General features: G+C 44.6%; 1 protein-coding gene across 1 annotated transcript; it reads right to left on the bottom strand.

Moving 5' to 3' along the window:
- Positions 1-8798: 8798 nt before the first annotated feature.
- LOC6620659 lies at positions 8799-10392 on the bottom strand. Its single transcript, XM_002044826.2, is given in 2 exon segments — positions 8799-9736; positions 9739-10392. Coding segments are annotated over 2 exon segments (1149 nt in total). The 5' UTR covers positions 10096-10392; the 3' UTR covers positions 8799-8944.
- Positions 10393-11653: the final 1261 nt, after the last annotated feature.

Raw genomic sequence — 11653 nt, 5'->3', positions numbered from 1 at the left:
ATCATGTGTTCGACTTGGAAATTAAAATCTATTTAACTTTCAGCGTTGATCTTAGTTTAAATACGGATCATTTGTTCGGCTCAATTAAAAAACTATATAACTGGCGCAGTCGGTAGGATTTTTAATTCCTGTAATCTGTGTTATCCGCCAAAGAACTAACGTAGTGTTACTGTGAAAGTGAAGTGATGGCCATTAATACGCCTACACTTAAAAGATCAGTGAGACACATCTGTTTAAACAACAGTGAACTTCCAACATTTACCGGAGCTATAAATCCAGAAATTTTTTTTGGTTACTCCGAACAAGTGGAAAATTTGTGGAATTGCAGGAAAATAAAAAAATAAAAAAAAAACCTAAAACTAAATATATTAAGGAATTACCAAATAAGTGAAAAATTAAAATCTAAGTGAAACAAAACATAAGGAAGTAAACCCAAATCAATCAGTTACAAAAACAAAAAAAAAAAATTTTTAATACGAAATATTAAATAAGTGCATATAAAACAAAACTATATACACTCAAAGAAAATATATATCTTGTTGGGTCATGCAGCCGCCAAAACTGTGCAGTAGACTAATCTCATACTTGTTAATATTTAAGCCAAATTAGTCAGTGGTAGCAGTTGGGATGCCCATAGTCCAAACCGCTGCTCTCGCACGCATTTATCTGTACGGCGCTCATCCCTTGTTTGTTGTTGTTAGCTACCTACGTTAAGCTTGCGCGCTGCACTTCGGCTGCCTGCCCGCCAGTTGCCAATTCTTCGTGTTTCGGAAAAGACCAAACTTACGCATTCAATTATCGCTATCGTAAAAGAATAACAATTCGCAAAATAAAAACTGTCGTAATAAAAACAAACTTTCTTCGGTTTTTTATTGTTCGCAACAGCTATTGAAAAAGCTCAATAGCTAAACATTTGGTGACCCCGACGTGATCGTGTTAATTTGCATGCATTAATTAATGCACTTATCCCGTTTATAAATAAATATAAATATATTAAATCGCAATCGGTTGGATAAGTGAGTGGAGATTTCGGTGATAGTGGCTGTGTTTAAGCGAGCTAGCATTGCATATATTCATACATTGCTACATATATCGTTGCGTGCATTGACCCCGCTTGCATTTTCGGCATCTATTTTGTGCTCATCTTCCCGCTGAACCGAATCAAAGGCGATTTGTTGCTATGCCCGCTGAAGGTGAAAAAAACAGGGTGACCTTTTTAAAGCGCAAAGCCAATGCGCTGTTCAGCAGGTTGCAGAGGCTACAAACGTCGCTGTCTAATGAGACGCTAAGCGGATACGACGAACCCACTCTTACGGTGAGGCTGGAGCAGATTGATGAGCTGCAAAGTGCCTTCAATGTTCTGCATACAGAACTGGAGGAATTGGATTTCGACGAAATTGGCAGTGAAATGAGCGAGTCTTTTGATGAATTCATCGTTGAATTCAAGGCTAGTGTGCGCGCGGAAATAGCCAAACGCAATGTGCATTTCGCGCCGCACTCAACGCTTGCGGAAGGTGTTGTGCCCCACCAGTGTAGTGGTCCTCAAACGCAGCCGCGGCCGAGGCCGATGCCGTTGCCGCCCGTGCAGCTGCCAACGTTTGGCGAAGGCTACGCAAACTGGGTGGATTTTTACTCCGTGTTCACGAGCATAATCGACAGTCATCCGGACCTCTCCAACATTGAGAAATTTCAACATCTGCGGTCATGTTAGAGGGATTCAGCGCTGGAAACTATCCGATCATTGGAGATTTCAAACAGCAATTACGAAGCGGCTTTAGAGTTGCTTCAAAAAAGGTTTGATAACCGGCGTCTCGTTTTTCAGGCGCACATCACCGAGATTCTGGGCTTAAAGGTAGTACGGAATGGGTCAGTGGCATCGCTTCGGGAATTGTCGGACAAGTTTAACGCTCACATTCGTGCGTTGAAGGGTTTGGGCACCACTGAGCAAATCGCTGGCTGCATCATAATGCAAGTGCTGCTGCAAAAGCTGGATGCGGCGAGCCAAGCTAAGTGGGAGGAGCGCCTGGAGGATCCGGTCTTTGCCAACCTTATTCCGTCGTGGGAATCGATGGCTGCATTCCTGGAGCAGCGATGTAGGACTTCGGAGGCCGTGGATTGCGCCATGGCAACCTATGCGCCAGGCGTTCAGGTGGGCAGAGATCGTTCGACGCTAGTTGCTACCACCCAAATTTCTCTTGGTTGCATGCTTTGCCATAGTGCAGAGCATGCCATATATTATTGCCCGCAATTTAGAGACTTAGCGCCAGTAGATCGGTTGCGCGAGCAAAGAGACTAGCACTTTGCCTAAATTGCCTAAAGGCAGGTCATCAGCTACGGCAATGCAGCTCGAGCCGCTGCCGCACCTGTGGAATCAGGCATCATACGCTGCTCCATCTAGATGATCCGCCTTCCTCGCAGCCACATGTTCCGGTGTCTTCAAGCTCCCACACTGAGCCTTCTGCCCCGCTTTCGACTTCTTCTGTTCTAATTGCCCAGGATCTCGGTAGTGACCCTGTGCTGCTAGCCACTGCAACCGTTCTAGTGCAGAATCGGTCGGGACTGTTCGTTCCCTGCAGGGCCTTGTTAGATTCTGGCTCTCAACGGCACTTGTTCACCTCTCGGTTTGCAAATCAACTGCAACTTAAGAGGTCGAGGTCGTCCGGCTCCGTCACTGGAATCGGGGATTCCAATTTCGCGACTGATGGATTCTCGGTAGGAATTGCGATTCGGTCTGTCACTTCGGATTTCTCAACGAGCATAATAGCAGTTATCGCTCACAATATCACGGATCGCCAGCCAAGGATTAATGTGGACATTGGGGACTGGAAGATTCCAGAAAACCTGCAGCTCGCCGACCCGGAATTTCATAAAGCTCAGCGTGTTGACCTGTTAATAGGAGCTACCCTGTTTTATGAGCTGCTGTGCGTAGGTCAGATAAAGTTGTTGCCAGGACTGCCCCTGCTTCAAAAAACTCGTCTGGGCTGGGTCGTGTCTGGAGGCTGCGCGCGCCCTTGCGGTAGTGCCTTAATAGCTTCACGCGTTCCTTCTTCAGCCAGCAAGGGAAACAGCATTGATGTTGATCTTGATTCACTTCTTCAGCGCTCCAAGTGGTGCACCCCAAAGCCTGGGGTAGCCGTGGGCAACGTCGTTCTTGTTAAGGACGAGAATCTACCCCCAATGAGATGGCCTTTGGCGAGAGTCATGCAGTTGATTCCTGGCAGAGACGGCGTCGCTCGAGTTGCAGAATTGAGGACCGCGTCTGGAGTAATAAGGCGGGCAGTGAACAAGCTGTGTCTGCTTCCCCTTGAGGACTCTGTTGGAAGCCAAGCTTCCAACGGGGGGAGGATGTTGGGTCATGCAGCCGCCAAAACTGTGCAGTAGACTAATCTCATACTTGTTAATATTTAATCCAAATTAGTCAGTGGTAGCAGTGGCGATGCCCATAGTGCAAACCGCTGCTCTCGCACGCATTTATCTGTACGGCGCTCATCCCTTGTTTGTTGTTGTTAGCTACCTACGTTAAGCTTGGGCGCTGCATTTCGGCTGCCTGCCCGCCAGTTGCCAATTCTTCGTGTTTCGGAAAAGACCAAACTTACGCATTCAATTATCGCTATCGTAAAAGAATAACAATTCGCAAAATAAAAACTGTCGTAATAAAAACAAACTTTCTTCGGTTTTTTATTATTCGCAACAGCTATTGAAAAAGCTCAATAGCTAAACAAACATTTTTCTTTATTTTTTCCTTATTTTAATGTATTAAGCGGAATCTTTTCTTTAGTTAGAATCCCAATGTAAAACTGATTTTTCAAAATGCATTATTCTTATATAACTATGGTTATAATCGTTGACAGCGACGTGGGCATTGAACATTTATTCTTTTGTTTAATTGATTTTTATTGGACAAAGCTTTTATGCTGACGAATGGGATCACAGGCTGCACCCTCTGCTTAAAAGTTTGAAAATTATTTATATCTGCTTAGAACTAGGGTGCCGTCGATCGTGAAAGACTTATGTCGCCTAAGTAGTTTAATTTTGATGTCGTTTTGAATTGAATAATTCCCACAGCTCTGGACTTAAGTACTTGACAAATATTAGGTATCTACGGATATACAGGTAGTTGACTGGCTTTGGGATCTAGGGTATTTGCGCATACGTCACGGGCACAAATTTAAATTCAGGGTACGGCAGCCTAACTATCTTTTTGAAATTGCGCGCCATTCAGTTAGTTGATATCATAGCGGAGGGCTAGTGGTCCCGTTCAAGAGAGGCTCCTGCAAAGTTTTGTCCCGACACGGTTCGGTCGCCATCATGCGTTGGAATAGTGAGGAGCGTGCCTTTGCCGTTGAGGCCTACTTTTCAAGCGGATGTTCATTTATTAAAACAGCGTGCATTTCGGAATCGCTTTAATTTAGCCCCGTTGGCTCGCGTCACAGACCGCAAATCAATTGTTACATGGGTCACATTCAGGCAAACTGTCCCTTGACCCGTTAGATCACCTGAGAACTTTGAAGCAGTGAGAGCGTCAATATAGCGATCTCCACGGCGTTCTGCAGGCAAACACGCATTTGACCTTGGACTAACCGATCGTTCTGTAAGAAGAATTCTTCATGATGATCTTCAATTTTTAAGGGAACACAATTTTCAATTGAGGGAACACTTCCCAGAGCGCCTTATCTCAATTAGAGGCGATTTGGAATGTCCGGCACACTCTCCCGATTTTTCCCCTTGTAATTTTTTTCTATGGGGTTCTTTGAAGTCCCGTGCTTATGTGAACCGTCCAAGAACTCTAAAAGATTTGAAAACTAACATCCAAGAAGAAATTGCCAACATAACACCTGCTATGCTTACAAGAGTTACGAAAATGGCCGAAATCGGGTTACGCAATGCATAAAGTCTAAAAATTTTGTTGTTATATTGTTGATAATAGTGGGTCCGAGGAATCAATCGCTCTGTGGAAAATATAACTCATCGTAATGATTCGACTATTTTTCCTGGCATGTAACAGTCGGTCCCGGCCGCCGTGCTAGTAGGTATCCCAAGGGGATCAACCACCTGGTGGTACGGGCCGTAATTGTGACATACTACTGAAAGAGCAAACACACTCTCCACGCGAGGGCGGCTGGAAACAGGCTCTTAGTAAGGTCATGTCTCTTCTAAGAGTGCTGGCTAATCGTAGTTGGGCTGGAGCTGGAAACTCTTAAAATTTCAATTTTAAGGTGTCATTCGACCCGTGCCGAGAGTCTGCCAGGCTAGGGGGCCCGGGAAACAATTAGCCCAGTCGCTAACGGAGAGTGCGGGCAAGTGGCGTCCGAGTCACCTGCAGAAGCTTTGTCTCTGGCCAAGACACCGCAGCCGCTAGACCAAAGGTCCAACTATGCTTCGAAGCGGGTAAACTCCACCTTAACGCCTCCGACGGAAAGGCCTAAGAGGCAGAAGGTGGAGAAGAGCAGGCCACCGACTACTCCCTTTGATGGCCCAAGTACCTCAAGGGTACGCAAGCCATCATATGCGGCCAAAACTGGGACCATTAAAGTTGCGGTCATACCAGAGGGGTACCCCAAGGTCGTCCTCAGTAGTGAGGACCTCCCACAGCTCGAGGACGCACTACTGGAGGAGATAGTCCTCTCTGGTTGGGATACTCCAATTAAGTTTGGAGGAATCCACTTCAGGGTGGGTCACTTGATAGTAGATTGCCGCAACGCAACCACTGCTGAGTGGCTGCAATTAGCAGTCCCCAGCCTCAGAAAGTGGAGCGGTGTCTCCCTGGAGGTACAGATGGGCGACGACTTGCCATCGTCAGACAACATAACCATCTTCTGCCCCAGGACAGGAGACAAGACCACAAAGTGGATCATGGAATTGATCAAAAAACAAAATGACTTGGACACGGAGAACTGGCGTCTTATGTCAAGAAAGAATGAGGGTGGTGGCTCAATCCTCAGCCTAGGCAATGAGGATGACAACTCATGTGTCAAGATTGTTTCTAGCGACCACAAGTTGAGCTTCAGGTTTGGAGACATCTCAGCTTGTGCCGGCACAAGACGGGTCGAGACTTTTCGAAATCTACCAGTCTCCGCGGAGAAGGAGAAGCCCAATAAGCTCTCCGAATCGAGCGAGAATCTGGTGGATGATAAGGATCTCGATGCGACCGTCATCGAGATGGGGGATCAGACCCCGATATCCTTTCAGGAGCTGGGCATGGAACTAGACCTGTTGAGTGAGGAAGAAGCTGTACCGGCGGATGGTGATCTGGGTATCTCCAGATCAGCAACGCCAACGATGGAGCCGATCATCTAATGGTCTGAAGTACAGGGATAGCTCAGGTGAACATCCATCGCTCCAAGGCGGCCTCGGCTGTGCTGGCAAGGATGTTCACCAAACAATATCTTGGGCTAGCCCTGGTACAGGAACCCTGGTATAACCAGGGAATAAAAGGACTGTACGTGAAGAACGCCAAGGTAATTTGGGATCAACGGGCCTCTAGCCCTAGAGCCTGTATCCTGGCATGTAGAAGTATTAATTATTATATACTTACAGAATTTCTCACGCGGGACTGTGTACCGATCGTGGTAGAAGATGTGGGAGCAGCCAAGAAGAATGTGGTGGCATCGGTATACTTTGCCGGTGACGAGAAGTGCCCACCGCCCCAAATCACTGCACTGGAAGAATACTGCAAGAGGACACACTCACCCATCATCATCGGATGTAATGCAAATGCACATCACGTGATATGGGGCAGCAGAGACGTGAATCAAAGAGGTGAGTCACTCATAGAATTTATCTTGAATAACAATCTAGAAATCCTAAATGTCGGCAATGTTCCGACATTTGTTACTAGGGTAAGATCTGAGGTTCTGGACATTACACTTTCCAGCAGATTAGTGGCTTCGCATATAAGCGACTAGCACGTATCTCCTGAGGAGTCAATGTCAGATCACAGATTTATCCGTTTTAGCATAAGGCTAAATCTAGAATGTAGCGAGCGTAGGCGCAATCCCAGGAATACGAACTGGGAAGGGTTCAATGCCTCCTTACTGCGGAATCCAGCTACTAGGGTAACCGGGAAACTCCGTACCACTCTAGAACTGGAGGCCGCCGTAGAAGATATTAACTCGTGTCTTACTAATGCGTTTAGAGAAAACTGCTCCCTTGGCCGAGCCAAGAGGCAAAAAGATGCTCCATGGTGGAACGACCAATTGGAGAAGTAATGGAAAGCGACCATTCGTCTCTTTAACAAAGCAAAAGAGAAGGGAACTGGGATGCCTACCGGAATAAACTGACCATGTAGAACCATGAGATCAGGAAAGCCAAACGAAGGAACTATAGAACCTTCTGTGAGGCAATAGTAAACACATGTGAAGGCGCTAGGCTTCACAGAGCAATCTCCAAAGGAGTGCCTGAATCAAATCTGGCACTACGAAAGGAGAATAACTCCTATACCATAGGAAGTAAGGAGAAACTTGAGCTACTACTGGCAACTCACTTTCCGGGAAGCACGCTTCAAACGGATGGGAATACCCCGGTAACGGCACAAAGTAGACCGTGTGGGCCAAATGAAAATCAATAGTAAGAACGGAGAGATTAAGATTCCAGCCCTACAAATCTCCTGGTCCAGATGACATTCAGCCAATCCTGCTACAACGAGCGCTAAATCAGCTCGCAGTGCCGATCAGGAAAATACTGATCAGCAGCCTAGCTTTAGGACACATACCTACTGCCTGGAGTATAGCAAGAGTGGTCTTCATTCCAAAAGCTGTGAAGAAAGACTTCACTGATCTGAAGTCGTTCAGACCCATCAGCTTGACATCGTTTTTGCCAAAAACGTTGGAAAAGCTAGTGGATGTCAGCATTAGAAGCACTCTGCTTTTAGCGCATACGCTCCAACGGACGCAGCATACCTACAGGGCGTGCAGATCAACTGATACTGCCCTATATCACTTGAAAAGCCTTATTGAGGATTCACTTACTCATAAGGAAGTGGCGTTATGTGCCTTCTTAGACATACAGCGCGAGGTCTAATCCAGCTCAGCAGCCGTTCCCGTCTCCGGCGAAAGGACCTACCAACCCAGCGAATAAATTATTAGGGCCGTTCAATCATAGAACAGTTGGAAAAATAATACAACTGTTCAAAAAATACTTCTTATAGTTAAGATTTTTAAACTTATTGTTAGTTCTTATACAAGAAGATTCAATAAATAAAAAGCAAAGTAAAAAATAAAAAAAAAAAAAATTTATACAGTGCATTGGACTTCAGGGAGATCTTTGAGTGATGAAGGGGTAGTAAAATAGATCAGAATGGGTCGCAGTTCACATTGAAACCCACTTAATAATAATAATAATAATTGAAATAAAAATCAGAACAATATTCAGAATAATAATCAGAATTATAATTGGCCGCCAAACGGGATCTTTAGACAAAATAATAATTGGTATTTAAATAACAATTCTAAGGTAAGACCCCCACCAGAACCAATACACGTAGATGGTCCCATATGGTATGAAAATCTTCCGAATAATAACTACAATCGTCAGAGTAATAATTATAGACGGGGGTATAATAATAACAGACAGAATCGTCATCATTTTTCGACAAGACATAATTTTAATCGATACCGAACACGAGCAACTGGGACTGTAAGTCAATCATCACAGTCACATCACAGAAAGGAATGAGAATACATAATATAGATGAGGATTATTTATTAGATCAGAACCCTACAGGGGAATGCCTCATATAACCAGAATAGACAAAAAAAAAAAACAACTAAAAATATTAAATGACACAGGAGACTTGTAGATTTGTAGATTTTGGGCAACCCGGAGATTGTTATTGATAGTATTACATTGAAACATTATGATGATGATTAGTGTATGGAAGAGGCTTAGGTTTGATTATAACAATAACTTTGCAAACGACCATAAAATTGATTTCAAAGAACAGAGCCTAGCGCTTGCGTTCTTGGTAGAACTCTCTGATTAGCTGGCGCAGATAACGCATTTCGTTGCGACGCTCCTGCAGAGTGCGACGAAGCTGCTCGTTTTCTTTAGACAGCACATGCTCCTCGCCCAGCACATTCTCCATTTCAAGTTTCTTTTTCTGGCGATATCGTGTGGCAGCGTTCTTGTTTTGCTCCTTTTTCCTGATCTTTCGATGCTCTACACCTCGCCCGTAAGTGCGAGTGCGCTTTTTTGGCTGGGACGCAGACTGCTCGATAGGTGTGTGAGCTGGCGAGGAGGAGCTGCTGATAAGCTGTGGAACCCAGTCCTCGTCGGCGTCGGCGATGCTGCTGCACACACCGCTTTCTGTGCTTCTGCTGTCTAAAGATGAAGACGCCTGAGACTCGCAGTCCTCGTTGAACTGCTGCCAGTTCGTGGAGAACTCGAGCTCCTTAGCACACATATTGACGATATCATCGACCAGTTGGTTCTCGCGGGCAATTTCGCTGCCGCCTACCCAGTTGTTAAAGTTAAAGGTCGTGGCAGAAACTGCGTTTGTAACATCAGGAGTATAGCATTGCACCTTTTGCTCGGCCTTTACGAGCACGGGTTTTGGCAGTGCATCGACCGTCTGTTTGTAACTTTCGAATTGAGGGGGAGACTGCGGCGGCGTTAATTGCTGTAGAACAAGTGATGGACCATCATTGAGCTGGTAATCGGCGGCAGAAAGAAGCGAAGCAGCGTCTGAAGATGCAGCGAATTGTACTTTGTTTTCGGGTACTGTGACCTAAGTTATATAGTAACATTGATGTTGGGCTGATAACTGTTACTCTCATAATCGATGCAGTTCAACGTTGCATTTTGGTCCAAAAGACATTCTTCATCTTTCAGGTCAAAGATCTCCACAACCATCTCTTCATCGCTAAGTAACTCGAGAGAGCCTGCTTCATTCAGGGTCATAGCCTCATCATCGCCAATAAGAATAATGCCATTTGCAAAGTTATCGTCATACAGCCACTCCGTATCGCTTGAGTCAGTAAGCGGAAACAGATCGGAGCCCAAAACCGATGTTGGGGATTGTGGCTCCATCTTGAGGTCCCAGTACAGCTCCTTGGGCAACTGCAAGCTCTCCATGGTTTGGTGAAATGATGCGTCCATATTCAGAGTTCAAATCAGGGGTCAAAGATATATTTTGTTTTGAAAGTATGAAATCCGGTCCGAAGAATGAGAATGTTTGTTTTCGGGCTGTGTTTTGTTGTTGTGAAGATGCCATGATGGCGTTTTGATTTTTATACGTTTCCATTTTGTTGTGTTTGGGCACCTCGGTGCTGGTTGTTTTTGCTTGCGCGCAAACTATAGAGCCATCTTTACGTTAATATAAATGCCGAAAACGTGGAAGAAAATAAAAATTTGACCTTTTTGCGTTTCATTTGGAACGATAATGAGTGTTGGAATCAGTGTGACACAGATTACTAGTGACAATAGCAGCAACATATATACAATGGAAAATGCCGCAATAAGCAGCCCGTGCCTTGGAACAAGATCAACTCACCAGGAAAGTTCCACATCGACAAACTCCGGCATCGTAGATGATAATCTCAGCGATGCTGTCAGAAGATTATTAAATGATCAAAACCAGAGAGCGGGTAAAAGGAAAAATGGAAAGCCCTTCTCCCCCATCTCCAACCCGAAAAGAGAGAGTAGCAGCCACGTTTTACACTCGCCCCCTACGACTAGCCTGAAGATAAGCTCCAATAGTAGGTTGGCCATCCTAGACACGGATGTTTTTACTAACGAAGATAGCGTGGAAGGCATGATGATAGAGGGTGCTGATATGGACAGTGCCCATATGGATGATTCTCAACTTGATGGTTCCAATACTGGGGGAAACTTGCAGGAACCATCCAAAACAACCAATCAACTTAATGATCACAAAAAACCACCACAAATTGTTGTTAATATTAGTAACTTGAATGATCTGTTTGAGCTTATAAAAAAAAAGACAAGCTTAGATAACATTGTCGTCAAAGCTAATCAAGGGGAAACGGTCAACATATTTCCAAAAGACAGTGACACTTACAGGAAAATAGTAAGCCATATAGCTGACATTGGTATTCAGTTTCACACTTATCAAATGCTGACAGATAAACCACACAGAATTGTAATAAGGGACTTACATCACAGTACATCAAACAAAGACAAAACCGCAGATGTTTAGGCTACGAAGTACTCCACATTTACAACCCTAGTTCTAGGACTAATAGGGACGAAAAACTAAACATCTTTTATATGTTGGGTCATGCAGCCGCCAAAACTGTGCAGTAGACTAATCTCATATTCTTTAATATTATAAGCCAAATTAGTCAGTGGTTACAGTTGCGATGCCCATAGAGCAAACCGCTGTTCTCGCACGCATTTATCTGTACGGCGCTCATTCCTTGTTTGTTGTTGTTAGCTACCTACGTTAAGCTTAGGCGCTGCATTGGCCTGCCCGCCAGTTGCCAATTCTTCGTGTTTCGGAAAAGACCAAACTTACGCATTCAATTATCGCGATCGTAAAAGAATAACAATTCGCAAAATAAAAACTGTCGTAATAAAAACAAACTTTCTTCGGTTTTTTATTATTCGCAACAGCTATTGAAAAAGCTCAATAGCTAAACAATTAATATAAAGCCCTGTGCAAAAATTAATTAAATTTACCATGTGAACCCCCTTT

This window comes from Drosophila sechellia, chromosome 2L, assembly GCF_004382195.2.
Source record: "Drosophila sechellia strain sech25 chromosome 2L, ASM438219v1, whole genome shotgun sequence".
Classification (NCBI taxonomy): Eukaryota; Metazoa; Arthropoda; class Insecta; order Diptera; family Drosophilidae; genus Drosophila; species Drosophila sechellia.
Note: the sequence above shows the minus strand (reverse complement) of the source record. Positions and strands in the feature narration are given on the sequence as shown.